General features: G+C 45.8%; 1 protein-coding gene across 1 annotated transcript in view; it reads left to right on the top strand.

The window, feature by feature from the left end:
* Nucleotides 1-14,693, top strand: part of Adamts17 (ADAM metallopeptidase with thrombospondin type 1 motif 17) — a 307,289-nt gene that overhangs the window by 117,595 nt on the left and 175,001 nt on the right. Inside the window, exon 8 of the mRNA XM_027408107.2 lies at nucleotides 12,503-12,608. Within this exon, the coding sequence (XP_027263908.1) occupies nucleotides 12,503-12,608 (106 nt within the window). The remainder of the gene's footprint in view (nucleotides 1-12,502; nucleotides 12,609-14,693) is intronic.

Raw genomic sequence — 14,693 nt, 5'->3', positions numbered from 1 at the left:
GCTGGAGCTAGGCTTGGCCAGCAAACCCCAGCTGCCCTTAGACATCACCCTGAGAGGGGACAGTGCCTCCCAGAAGGGTTAGGAGGAGAGGCCCTACTTTTAAAGCCAATCTGGGAGGGAAGGAACAGCCCAGTGACCTACAGGAGATTTCCCAACAATCCAACTTTAAGGTGATGACAAAGGTCTGGACTTGGGACCAAGGGAGAGGAAACGAATTCCAGAGTCTCGGAGCAGCAGGAAATAGCGCATGGATTAGAATTAGGGAAAGGGGCTGAGTGGGCCTGTGAGCCTTAGAACTCCGAAGGGAAGGAAACTTGAGAAAGGCCCAACTTTAGCTGGCCAGACCTGTGTCGGGTAGGTTGTGTCTAGGGCAGAAATAGGACGGCAGAGTGCAAACAGGAGCCGAGCCCTGGGGATGGCCTGTGGTGGTCACCATCAGCACAGAGACAACATGAAAATGTGTGAAATTGCTTAAAAGCCAAAGCACATTTGTTTATTCTCTCTTTGACATTTTAAAGACAGACACTGACATGCATGCTATTTCTGTGGTCTGGGATCATCCTAACACCCAAGGTAGTCACTGGCGAAGAGCTGCATCTGTAAGCTGAGAGCAAGGAAATGACCTCAGTCCAAGGCCGAGCCAGAGATGCCGTACCATACATTTCCTGAACCACCACTGCTGACAATTCCCAGACGCTGGCTGTCTGCCCTGACTCCTGATAGTTGCCATAGATCACCTGTTTCCTCTGGCTAAACCTGGTGCCCACCTCACTTCTCTGTCTAGCTCTCATTAACCTTCTTTCTAAGTGGGGATGGGGACACACACACACACACACACACACACACACACACACACACACACACACACACCACACACACACACACCCTTAATGAAATGGCATGTCTTCATTTTTGCTTCCTGTGCAGTACAGGCTGAGATTGTCCTGGGGCCTCCCTTAGGCTTCTCGTGAATACTGATCAATATTCAGATGGCAGCTGTTTCCCCATGTTGGAATGCTTCCATTGCTGAGGGGCTATGTTGCCCTGGTAGGGTGTGACTTTTAGAGGTAGTGTGTGCCTTGAGCTGCGCTGGGCCTGGTGTGAACCTTTGTTCATAGTCCAGGAGCACAGGGTTCTGGGAGATACTTAAAGTTCCGACTGCAAGCACTCATGCTTGCTTCGAACTTCAAAAATCAAACATTTCATTCCCCCAAGAGAATGGCCTAAGAACTGAGCAAGAGATGTGGTTTCTTAATTATTCTGAGAAAGTGTCTCTTTTTCTTTGCTAACCTGGCAAACATCTCTGTGTAGGACTTGCGTTTTATTCATCCTTTAGAGACACAGAGGTTAGTCTGAACAGAGTGAAGCTGGTTTTCAAGGTTGTCTGAGGTAAGTTTAGGGATATAGCACTACAACGGTCCTTGGATTATGAAAAAGTGAATTATAGAAACATCTCATGTGGTTAGAGATTGACACAAAATACAGAAGAAATTGAAGACATAGGTAAGAGTAGATGTCAACCAATGTATCCATGTGCTTTGTAGACCAGAGACATTTAAGTGTACTTAAGATATATTCTTATTTTCCAACTTGTCCTCTTGACGACTTCTAGGTTGCCAAACCAGAGCCACTGAGTTCTATTTCATTTACTTGTATCTCTGTTTTATTTTGCAAACATCAATTGACATAATTTACATATAAATATTTATAACAATGCCTACCATCACTCAATAAATATTTGAAGATGAAACACGTTTGTGAGCCAGGATTCAATTTAAGAACAAGAGAAACCCAGCCCTTAGGTATATCCTAGTATGCCATTTTTTTGGTTTGCCATCTGCTTGTCTGGTGTCTGTACCTTTTCTAATAAGGACAGAAGTTCTATCAAGGCCCCACTATTATAACCTGTCTAACTTTAATTACTTAAAATCCCTGTCTAGAAATCAGGTCACACTCATTGTTGTGGCTCAACCATATATATAGTCCATATAATTTGGTCCATATTGCTGGTGTGGTGGTTAACATTGAGAGTCCACTCAACAGGACCTAGGAGACAAGTGTCTGGACATGCCTGTGAGGGATGGTCTTCATTAGGTTAATTGAGGAAGAAACACCCACCTCGGTTGAAGGCAGCACCATTATATGGGAGGGGATCCCATACTAAATACACAAGAGAAAATGAGTGGAGAACTGGCCATTTTTCTTTGCTTTTAACTACAGATGCAATATCAGCCGCTGGCCCCACCATGCTCCTACTGCCATGACTTCCTGACCATGATTGGGTGTGTTATGATAAAGCAAGGGGAACCTTGGCAGATTCCATGGCCAGAGAGGGTGACTGAGGTGGGGGACAAACATGCCAGGCAGACAGAGCTTAAGTGAGAAGCTTTATCAGAAAGGGAAGAGGGGGAGTTCGAAGCCAGCCTGATCTACAAACCTACACAGAGAAACCCTGTCTCGAAAAACCCGAGAGAGAGAGAGAGAGAGAGAGAGAGAGAGAGAGAGAGAGAGAGAGAGAGAGAGAGAGAGAGAGAGAGAAGTAGAAAGGGAAGGGAGGGAGGAAAGAGAAAAGAGGTAAAGAGACACAAAGACAGAGAGAGGACGGAAGAGAAGAGAGAGACAGGAAAAGTCTTGTCTGCCCCAGGGGAACATCAGGAAAGAGCACAGAAAGAGCTTGTAAGTGGTCGGAGTCTTTCTTTTAAAGGGGTCTTTTGCACCTTCGTGTAGGTTATGCAATCATGGAACCCTGGGCTGACCAGGGTACTGCCTGAGTGCATTCTGCCGGGTGACAGGGGCAGGTCAGCATAATATCTGAATCCTTATAGGATATACCCTCATCTCCTTCATGCTGCTTTTGTCAGGGTATTTTTATCACACAGTGAAAGGGATGACTACAAATGGCATGAATGGAACGTGCATGGATGGTTCATTTTCATGATCAGCTTTACAGGATTGGGAGCTGTCCTGGGAATTAGAAATACCCATGGGGGTATGGCATTTCCAGAGATAGTTAGATCATGAGGGCTCTGGCTTAATGAGTGGGTTAATCCCTTGATGCATTGTCTGGTAGCATTACTGTTGCATGGTAAAGGTATAAACTCGGGCCCAATAGGCAAATGTGAGACACTGGGATTATATCATTAAGAGCTTGTATCTTGCCTGGCCCCTTCCCATAATTCCTTCTTTCTGTTTCCTCTCTACTACATGCTCCTGCCATCATAATATTTTGACCAAGTATGTGGAACAAACAACTACAGACTGACAACTCTGTAACTGTGAAACAAAACATGCCTTTCCTTCCTCAAGTTGCTGTGTGGTGCATTCTGTCACAGTGGACACATCCTCAGTCACTTTGCCTTCTTTCCCAGGTTCTCCCTCACTCGTTAGCAGTCCTTCTGCCTGGCCTTGTCTGTGTGTGCTCAAAATTCAATTCAAACACAAGTGTTGAGAGATCAGGATTTAGCATGCTTGATCGGGTCTCAGGGACAGGAATGTACCCATCCTTCCAAGTGATGTTTGCATTTGCAGAAGAAGCATTTAAATCTTCTTCGATTGCCTTGGGGCTCTCTGGACCTTTGGGAGCCCAAGATGTCTCATTCCCCACACGGTGGAGGTATTTTAGGCAAAGTGTCTCATGGTTCTTCCCAGCCTTGCTCCCACCTAACACCCCAGCTTTCCCTAGGCGAGGGGAGGCAGTCTAGCTTACCAGTAAGGGAGTGGGGACCAACCTATGGTGAGACATTAGGGGGATCATAAAGCCACTGATGGGGACTGAAACCGTTTATTTTTAAATCATGGACCAAAATAGAATGTGAGTGTTTCAAAGCTTTCAAAAGTTCACCCAGGTGTGGTAGCACACATCTGTAGCATGCAGGAGTAGAGACAGGAGGATGATTGAGCTTAAGTCTAGAGAGCTGGAGGTAAGAATGTCATGAGTTCAAGGCCAGCCTGGGCAACTTCATGAGTCTTTGTCAAAAACAAAAATGACTCCCACTGCCTCCTAAACAGATTTCAAAATCTACTGTAGTGTGTTGGGATAGGAGTTGTGGGTATCGGCTTCCTGCTGCTAGCTTGCAGGGCTGCTTCCCAGAACCAGGTTGCACAGGCACACTGGTGTGCACATATGCATGGGGAAGAGTGATCTATTGCTGGGGTGACCATGTCTCCTGAATGGCAAACTCTTGATGGGCCCCTGGGCATCTCTGATGCAGTCACATGAGCAGGCACAGAGGTCTTCTGAAATAGGAGTTGTCCTTCACTGCCCACAGACAAAAGGACCCCTTGAGGTCCCCAGTCATGGGGATGTTTGTTTAGTAAGCAGAAGCAAGGGAACCCTCTGTTATAACAGGTGACAAGGAAAATGAAGGGGGAACAAGTGGAGGACTCCTGTGCAGCTGTCTCCAGTCATCAAAGAGGCTAGATCTGGATTGAGGTCCCCCGGGCAGGGGTCGTTAAGAGGCCACAGTACCACCTTTTGGGGCCAGGGCTTTGACTGAGGATTTTCCAGGTTACCTTTCTACCTGAGTTCTCGTCTTTCAGCTACAACCATGTTCTCAGGGACATTTTCTCTGCACTCTGCAGTTCTTGCTCAGCTTGGAATCTCTGCCTGGCTTGAGGCCCATCATGGACACGGAGTCAGGAAACACTTGATGAAGTGTTTGTCAGAATAGGAGATTTTCAAGGCCCCTCCCATGTCCTGAGGTGAACCTGCGGGGTGGGGGGATGGGGATAGGGACTGTGCTTACTGAATCGCCTGTTCCAGAAGCCCCTGAGCCTTAAGCCAAGGTCACTGGAGGAACATGATGCTAGCTTCTTGAAGGTCTCCTCCCACCCAATGGGTCCTGTAGGCAAAAAATGCCATCTTGTTCCACGGGTGGGAAATCTGTGCAGAATCTCAATGCACTTGGCTCACTCTGGTTGTGTAGTCTGTTGAATATCAATAGTTATTTATTTCTCTCTCCCTGCCCCTCCCTGGTCTGTTTTGTTTTCTATAGAGTATAGCAAACTGTTGGAATAAACCGTTTTGCTTCCAACCTCTAAATGCCATGGGAATTTACTCCTTACACTGAAAGTTTACAGTCAGCTCATTTACTGCATCAATGGTCTTGGCTTATAGGAGCTACTGCTCCAACCAACCCAGAGGCCATCAGTTCCTGGTTCGGAACTTGCTACATGATTTCCAAAGCCTAGGATCTTGGACATGTCTGGGAAACTGAACAAAGAATCTCTGGGAAACTGAGCAAAGTGTGTCTGTATGTATCCTCAGCTGTGAAATTAGTATCAAATTGACCATAAGAGCAAGGCCTAGCACCCATTACCACTCCTGAATCTGACCTATGTCCAAGAACATCCTGAGACAGAGCAGTGACTTGTGGGGTATTGGAACACACCAGCTACCTCAGTTCACTGGTGGTGTTGCTGCTGGGGTCACACAAGTAAGCGGTAAACTAAGAGTACAGTGGAGCATAGGGCGGGAGGGTGGCTGGAACCTTCTAAGGAGAATGTGCCGGCATGTTCATGCTTGACTAGGTGGACAAAATGAAGGTGACTCCATACCACTCCTCAAATCTTCCACTCCCAGCAGAAAATAGAACTTCCCTGCCTCTGCTGACTTGTGCTTTTACTATGACATCTGAGAAGGCACTGCCTACCCTCAGGCCAAGAATTCCTTCATTGCTTTCTGACAATTCTCTAATTCTAGTGCCTGTGTTTTGGGGCTTCATTCTTTGTGAGTTAAGTTTTATGTGTGGTGTGAGGTAGGGCTATACCTTTCTTCTGTATGTAGCTGCCCAGCACCCGTGGTTTAAAAGATACTTCCTTGCTTTTTGAATGATTGTGGTACCCTTGTCAAAAATCAACAAACCCTAAATGTGTAGATTTATTCTTTGGACTTCGAGTCCTGTTCCCATGATCTGTATGTCTATCTCATGTCAGTACCATACTGTTCTGATTATTCTAAGTTATACTAAGGCTCAAAATCAGAACAACTGAACTTTCCAAGATCCAATTTACAAAAGCTTTACCCTGTCCATTTATTCCTTCATCTAATCCTGTGTGGGTTATTAAATTTCTCAGCTCCCCTGGGTTCTTCTCAGTCAGAGATTCTAAAGCATGAACTTTTTTATTGTTGTTGGCAGTGACATTGTCTACAGTGCTGTTTAGTAAAGGGACCAGTGACCTTTGAGGCCATTGCTGTAATAATCTGCATGGTATAGAAATAAAGACCTTGGCTAATACATCTTTCTATATGGCTGACTCTAAGGGACCCAGAAAGAGAGACTGGGGGCAAGCATAGCATGCTTCCTGATTTCTTTTTTCGATCCGATGATCCCACTGGGCTCTGGGGTCCCTTGGGAGACCAGTGACTTGCCATTGAGAAGATATCCTGTATAGTGAGTGAATCCTGGTGATTCCCTGAGTTCAGAAACAAACCTAAGTGGATCAAGGAATTTGGAGAGCAGAGTGGAAAAAGGAGCAGTGCTGAGATGAAAATGGAATTCCTTTATTGTTGCTGATAAGCAATTTCTTTTGCCCGACATGAGGGTTTTTGTTTGTTTCTGGGTTTGGGGTTTTTTGTTTTGGGATACCCTGGTTTATTTTTGCCACTTGCTCCTCTAGTCCTCAAAAACTCTGGCAGTCACCCATGGACGTGTGCAGAGTGATGAAAAATGTGAGTCACCAGACAGGCACATTCCCGGCTGAGGTTGAACAAGGCCATCCTCTGCCTTCCCGTTCCAACTCTCATATCTCATACCATAACAAGTGCCCTTTTCAGTGTACTTAGTACCACATGGTTTGCATTTTTGTGCCTCCCCCTTGTCATTTCACTGCTTCAAATGACTTCCAAGCTTGGCGTTCAAGTGTAGAGTGTTCCTAAGAGCAAGATGCCAGAATGTGCCTTATTGAGCCTTGTGGAGAGAATACAAGAAAGGGAGGAAGAACAGCTATGCGTTCTTGTTCAAGCATGAATTACATGGGTATGGGTTTAATGTGAATGAGCCAATAATACATAATAATAAAGTATATATTTATGCATATTATTTTAAATATATACATGACCTACCTATCATTATGAATGAGAATCAGCAGTAGCTATTTTTCATTTGTCACCTGTCAGACTTTAAGACCTTAGCTCTTAAATGTTATCCCCAAGTTCAATGCACCTATTCACACTGTTTGAATCTCTCCCAGCTTGCACACAGTTATCAATAAACATGAACATAAGATACTCCACAGTGACAAGAGCATCAAATGAATAGACACGAATCACTCCCTTGTAATGGATAGTGTGAGGATCCAGTGATAAGCGTGCTGTGTTGGCACGATGTGCAGCAGGCAAGAAAACCTAACTGTTAGCTCACAAGTGGAGCCCTCATGCATCTGACTAACGGGCAACAAGGCCAACAGCTGCAGGCAGTTTACACACTGCAATTTACTGGAGAAACTGGATTTATACAGTTGCTTGGTGTTTACTCTTGTGTCTAGAGCAGATCAAATAGATAGTCCCAGGTTTATGAATTATAAGCTTGCATGCAGCTCTCTACTGAAATAATTAAGCTTCTTCACCTGATTTTCTCCCCAACATTGTGTTCCTACAGAAAGAAAGAAGAGGGAGGGCCCACGTGTAGTCAGCATGGCCACGAAGGTGGGTGGAGGGCTCTGGTGGCATGGTTCTCTCCTCTGGAAGAATTAATTAAACATCCCCTGGCATCAGAAGAACTCATATTTGTCCTCTGTTTCTACACTCAGCATTTGATATGTGCTTTACTTTTGTTTATCCCAGGGCTTCAGTAGAAGCAGGACAAATCCCTGATCAAGCACACATGCAGTTATATGTTCCATTGAGTTGACTGGGAGCTTCCTGTCAACTTGCAGAGATGTGTACCTAGGGCAGCAATCCCGTGGGGCCTTGTTTTTGTTTTTGTCTCCTGCCTCTGCCTCCGCTATATCATTAGAATAAATGACATATACAATACATTGATGGTATGAAGTTTAAATCCAGTATAATAACTTTCTATTTACATTCTATTTATTTTATAGCAGGCTGGGTCATGTACATGCAATGGTGCATGAGATGAGGTCAGAAGACAACTTGTGGAAGTTGGTCCTTTCTCCTCACTATGTGGGTTGTGGGGACCAACTCAAGTCTTTAGCCTCAGAGGCAACTGTTTTTGCCTCCAGGTCCATCTCAAAATCCCCCACTATAGCTCCTGATAAGTTGAAAAGGGAAAGACTTTTCAAATATCTCTAATCCCTTAACTACATCTCAGAGGCAACTACCACTGAGATTGGAGTGTGTATCTCTTGAGTCTTCTTATCTTTAGGATTAAGAACATTTGACCTTAAATAGGAGAAACCTTTGCTCTATTCCACCTACCTCTTTATGGAAGCACACATTTATGAAAATATTCTCCTCCCAAGCTTATTCGTTGTTGTCCATAAGCCAAACTTTGGGGTAAGTGCCAACTGTCAGTGGAGGCATTAGAGGCACAGCACCCTCCATTTCTATCATGCTCCAACATTGATAGTCAATCTTGATTATTAATTTCATTCGATGGAGACAAGATAAGACAAGGCAATTAGCCAATCCCATCTCTGAGTGAGTCTGTGAGGGCATGTCCAGAGAGGTCTAGACCATAGTGGCTTTGGCCTACCCAATGGCTTACGCATTACTAGATCCAAAACTGTTGAGGAGTGGTAAAACTGTGGAAGGCACTCTCTAGTGGAGGAGGTAGGTCACTGGGAGTGTAACTTTGAATGGGGATATTTTGCCTGGACCCCTTCCTGTCTTTGCTGTGCTTCCTGGCTTCTGTGAAGTGAGCAGCCCTGCCATGCCTATCTGACATGCAGCCTCAGCACAGTCTCACATATGAAGAACTAGCCAGCCAAAGATTGAATCCTCTGACTGTGAGCCAAAACAGGTCCAGCCAGACCTTCCTCCTTGAGGTGTCTCTCTTGGGGGGTTTGTCACAGTGAGGAGAGACAGAGTAACAAGCACTTAGTGACTATGCATCTGACTACTGAGCCTCCATTTCCCCATTAAAAAAAAAATGTCTTCCTCTAAAGGGTTAGGGCAGGCAACTTTGTTCCTTGAGGGTAACTGCTAATGAACAACAGCTACCTTTCTGCTTCCTTTTGGTTCTGAGGAGCTATGCACACAAACATGCAGGGTTTAAAATGAGTCCTACTATGATTTCTTTTGTGGAGAATTTGAAATCATGGGAGCTTTGAAGCCACTGGAAGCACCACAGTGGGGTGTAAGAACCCCTGCTGTCAGGAACTGCAGTTAAAGGGCCTCTGCAGCATGAAGTTAGCAGAGCAGTGTTGCAGTCTTTTTGTTTTTTAAGTAAATTGATACAGACAAAACTAGTTTTTCTATATTTTCTGACAAGGTCCAATATGGACTTCGGTGGCCTTTTCCGGTTTGGTGCTTTTAGGGGTTTGAGGTGATCAAGGTTTGGGTTGATTAGCTTCCCACTGCTGGCAGGAGTCCCCATGAGAAGCATCTTCGGAGGAGCAGAGGTTTGTCTTGACCATGGCTGTAGAGGTTCCATTCGATGTCCATCAGAGCCATTGCTTTTAGCCCTCCTGTGCTAGTCCTGAGTGCAATGGTTGGAGTTGCAAAGTGAAGGAATTGACTCACCATATAGCCAGGGAGCAAAAAGGAGAAAGGGACTGAGCCCTACAATCCCCTTCAGGAGTATGTCCCCAAAGACCTAAAGACTTCCCACCAAGCCCACCACCCCATCACCTCCCAATAATGCCATAACAGTGACCTCAACTCCTGAGCAGTTGGGAACCCTTAGGTGCAGACCATACCAGGGCCTCCCTGGGCTCCAGGGCTCCTGCCCTAAATAGTTTCTTTCCATGAAGCATTGACTACTGGTGGCCTGTTTTCCACAGAAGCTCCATGGTTTAATCACCATTTATTTACCCAGCAGATCTCACATTGAGGGCAACCTGGGATTTTGTCCAGTCTTTGTTTACACATCCTAAGCATTTTGATGCTCTTGCTTATAACCTCACACAGCTCTCGTGTTTTGCGATCAAGGTCTATTTTCCTTTATGTGTTTTCTTTTGCTGGGTTTTATCACCAGGATGGTAATGATTGAGATCAATCATTAAAAGCAATGGCCCTTAATCCACCCTTGTGCAAGAGAATTCTTATAAATAAACCAATCCTTTGTTTTCTAGGTGTTTTTTAATCCAAGCATCTGCACCTTGGAAAAATTAAAATGCAATTATTGGAAGGCTCTTTGCTGGCTGCTGCTCATAGCACACTGCATGCTACCCAATTAAAGTGGGAAGTCCATTCTGCCAGCTCAGAGTGCAGAGGGCTGCCGGGACCCAGGAAAGTATTTGTGTGGCATTTAAGGTCTGCTGGTTCAGCAGCAGAGCCCACAGCAGGCAGACTCAGGACAGCAAGCTCAGCACATCTGGACATGTTATGCCTCCCTTCTCTCTTGCCATGTGACTGCCTTAGAATGTATGCTTCTGATTGCCTGTAATTGATTCATTGACCCAGAATGGCTGTGACCTGTGTTAAACACTACAGTGTGTGTGTGTGTGTGTGTGTGTGTGTGTGTGTGTGTGTGTGTGTGTGTGTGTGTGTGTGTTTTCCATGCATACACCATCAGGATTGTGTAGCAACATACCATCTACTTACTGGTGGACTGCCAGCAGCAACCCACAAAGCATTTTAAAATGGAACAGAACTTGAAGGTAACCGGCAGCCAGATTGCATCCTTTCTGGATGTTGTTTTCTTTCAACCCATTGTCTGTGTTGCTGGATTGTTAAATCCACATACATAAAACACATTTTGAGGTCAAAATAGCATTTAACTTACTTCTTTGCTGCTGCTGCTGCTGCTGCTGCTTTTTAAATTCTGCAACCTTGGCCAAGCATTTTTCCAGAGAAAAATAGGCCTGTGGTACAGCACAGCCACTCACCATGTGGAATGCGGGATGTGTCACCCACTGGTAGCCCCAGAACCACATCTCTCTGCAAAGCCTGCGCATGAGGCCCCTCAGTACCTCATGGTGGGAACTCAGAAAGAGGGAATGCCCTGTGTGTGCCTGAACTTTGTGCCGGCTTGATAACATTTTTCTTTGTGTCCCTTACATCCCTCAGTAAGCACTTTACCTCTAAGCTGTACAGGAAACCCCACTTTTCTTTTTCATGGTGCCCCAGGCATTCTTCCCCCACCTTGCTCTGAAGGGGGAGGATAAGCATGTCCATGAATAGAAAAAGGCATGAGAAGCACAGTGACTGACACCAAAGCTGGTGTCATGCTAAGGAGATGAGTTTATTTCTAAGTGGGGAGGGGAGGTCGTTTTTTTGATGAGCTAATTCCCCCTAGATCGTCCTTCCTCATTCTGTGACAAATCCTTCCCTCCTGTGACATTTCAGGAAAATTACTGAACACCCGGCAAGATAGAGCTTAGCAGGTAGACTGGTACCCATGGTGGTAGTGAACAGGCATTTCTCCGTCAAGTGATGCTGAGCCAGAAGATAAAGGACAGCTGTGTTCCTTCTTCACCTCTCTGGCTACTGCTACACAGATCTCGTTACCCAATGTGACCTCACAAGGAGACCAGTTAGCCCCCTCCTCTAGTCTATCCAGGTCTCTGTGAAGGGCAGCCTGCACATGGGTGGACATCCAATGATAGGGGATGGCAGAGACCTCCTGCCATAAGCCCTGGGGTGCCCGGGTGGCACAGGATGGACATCCTGGGAACAGAGCAAGAAGAAGTATGGAGAACTGCTGTGGAGGGCAGGAAACCTGGAGCCAGTGGGCTGAAGTGGGGCTTCCTCTCCCTGCCCTGTTACTGAGCACTATAACCTTGCTCTCCTCAGCCATCTATGCTGTACACATGCAGCCCTCACCAGTGAGCCTTCCTCTCAGGGAAACCCCTGGCCCTTCTCCAGCAATTGGCTTACTGATGTCCATCTGGATCTCCTGCCCTCTGTTGTGCTGCCTCTTACTCATACCTCTACCCTGTGCTGACTTTGACCCTGAGGGTCAGGAGTAGGGGGAGGCAAAAGTACAAAACTTAGGGATGTCCTTCTCAATGGCATGTAAGTGCAAGACGGACATCCTCCTTAAATTCCACACCGCTTAGCTTGTTTTGCAGGTCTCTTGCTCTAAGCCCCAAATGCCAAGCCAGGTGACTCTGAGAGACTCTTTCTGAACCTAATTTGGGTTGCCTCTGTTCTCAGTGATGAGAATGTATTAGATGCTTTGATAAGCCACTCAGCACTCTACCTGACCCACGTCAAGGCCTTGCTAGTTTGTGGTCACTGCCATTATTATTGGATGCATACAAACTCATCCCACACAAGCTGGTCTCAGGGGCGTTCCAGGCTTGCAGGTCTAGCTTGGTAGATGACAGCGTCCCCATTTGTTCTTTTCAAGGTTATGCGTGATTCTGACTGTGTGGGCTTTCCTGTAGGTCAGGGCCTCCCGTTCTGAAGAGGATGTGTTTTGTGTCTCTGCTGCAGGAATTGCTTACTTAGGAGGCGTATGCAGTGCTAAGAGGAAATGTGTGCTTGCTGAAGACAATGGTCTCAATTTGGCCTTTACCATCGCCCATGAGCTGGGCCACAAGTAAGTATCAGACTCCCATGTTCTGCCTCCTTCCTTCTTCTCCAGACACATTTTGCCCCAGGACACAGAAGCTCTGTGCCCTTGCTGTTTCTGTAATGAAAAGGTCCACCTCAGGGATGGACTCCTGAGTGTGGAAATGTTAACATGAAGTTTATTTATTCTCAAAGCCAGCAGTGAGGTCTTCGTGAGCATCTTACTTAGTTGTAGTACTCTTCCAAGCTCAGCGTGATCTCTTAATTCACTCCAAGGACATCATTCAAAACTGGATGGATTTATTGTTAGACTATTTGCTTTCTGTTTCCCTTTCAGTCACTTCCAAAGCCCCACTTTCTGAATGTAGAATGCACTGTCTATGTTTGGGAGAATCAGAGCAGCTGCCTTTGCACATGGAAGGAAAGTCTTTTATACTTTAATATGAAATAACCCTAAAATCCTAGAGCCCAAAAGTGCCTTCTGGAGAATCTGGGGCAGCTGCCTCCATTTTCAGAGGAGGAAACTGGGTGTGAGAAGGGTTGCAGTCACCTGCAGGAAGTCTCGGGGGCACATAGCCAGCCTATTCTACAACTGTGGCCTGAAAGTTTATCCTTTCTGCTAGAAATGATGTCTGTTTTATGTTTCTCTGAAGGGAACAACTGTGATATGACTGTGTAAGAACTTTTAAAAAATTAAATTGAGGAAACCTGAGCATGCAGAACAGTGGGAAAATTTATATTGGATTATATAGAACATAAATGGAAATCTAGTTCTTGGGAAATGGTCGTAAAGGTTTACTAATGACCTCCACAGGAAGGGGCCCAGGGCCTTAACTATTATGTCGAGTTGTTGCAAGAGTAAAGCCAGTGTATACAAAGGATGGAAAAACAATGGCTTTCCTGAAGCAATGGTGATGTCTCAGGCCTTTCTTTCTCTTTTGTTCTGTTTATCGGGTCCCATGTGTAGGAGGTTTAGCAGTTGGCTCCTCTAGACTTGTTGGATACTATCATGTGGCACAGAGGGAGAACATGGTGGGTAGATGTTGTGTGTTTAGCACAAGGAATATGTATTTATTGACCTGGGTCTAACAAAGCCAGCCAATGGCCCTGATGCACACCCTTGCTCCATGCTCATGCTGCTTCTTGACTGTTGGTGACAATACTTTGCCTTGGCTCTCACTATTTTTTTCATTGTATTTATAATCACTACTTTCCAGTAGTTAAAACCCTAGCTACTCATTAGGAGCAGGGGAGAGCATAGATCACCATGACTTTGGTAGGCATTTTCTGACCATTAAAGAACCAGCAAGCCTATCTTGGTACCTGGGAATGAGTCAGCTGTGTAAAGGTTTTAAGAATGTAGAGCTTCGCTAGGCTGAGCTCCTAGAGTTCAGTTGAAGAGAGAGAAGAGGGGTCATATGAACAAGGGGGTGTCAAGAGCATGATGGGGGAAAACCAGAGATAGCTGACCCGAGGTAGTGTGAGCTCCCAGACTATGGACTGACAGCTGGGGAACCTGCATTGGACCAAACTAGACGCTCTGAATATGGGTAACAGTTCTGTGACTTGATCTGCTGGGGGAGCACTGGCAGTGGGATCAGGACCTATCCCAGGTGCATGAACTGGCTTTTTGGAGCCCATTCCCTATGGTGGGATATCTTGCTCAGCCTTGATTCAGCAGGGAGGGGTTTGGTCTTGCCCCAAATTGGTATGCCAGACCTTGCAACTTCCCAGGAAAGGCCTTACCCCCTCTGAGGAGAGGGATTGGTATCTAAAATGGAAAAAAAAAGTAAATAAATAAAAGGATGCAAAGCTTCAGGGATGGGGAAGCATCTGTGACAACAAGTCAAGTCAAGTTTCCCTAGTGCCAAGTTTCTCATTAAGTCCAAGTTATCTCTTTCCTTGCTCTCCTTCTCTGTTCTTCCCCCAACTTGGTCTTCCTGATCCCTCATGTTCTCCTCCTCCCTCCCCTTCACCCCTCCTCTTTCTCCTACCTTCCTGCTCCCCCCTCCCCGTGCTCCCAATTTACTCAAGAGATCTTGTCCCTTTCCCCTTCTCTGGGGGACCATCTATGCCTCTCTTAGGGTCCTTCTTGTTTCCTAGTTTCTCTGAG

Source organism: Cricetulus griseus, chromosome 3 (genome assembly GCF_003668045.3).
Source record: "Cricetulus griseus strain 17A/GY chromosome 3, alternate assembly CriGri-PICRH-1.0, whole genome shotgun sequence".
Classification (NCBI taxonomy): domain Eukaryota; kingdom Metazoa; phylum Chordata; class Mammalia; order Rodentia; family Cricetidae; genus Cricetulus; species Cricetulus griseus.
This window is presented reverse-complemented; position numbering and strand designations above follow the sequence as displayed.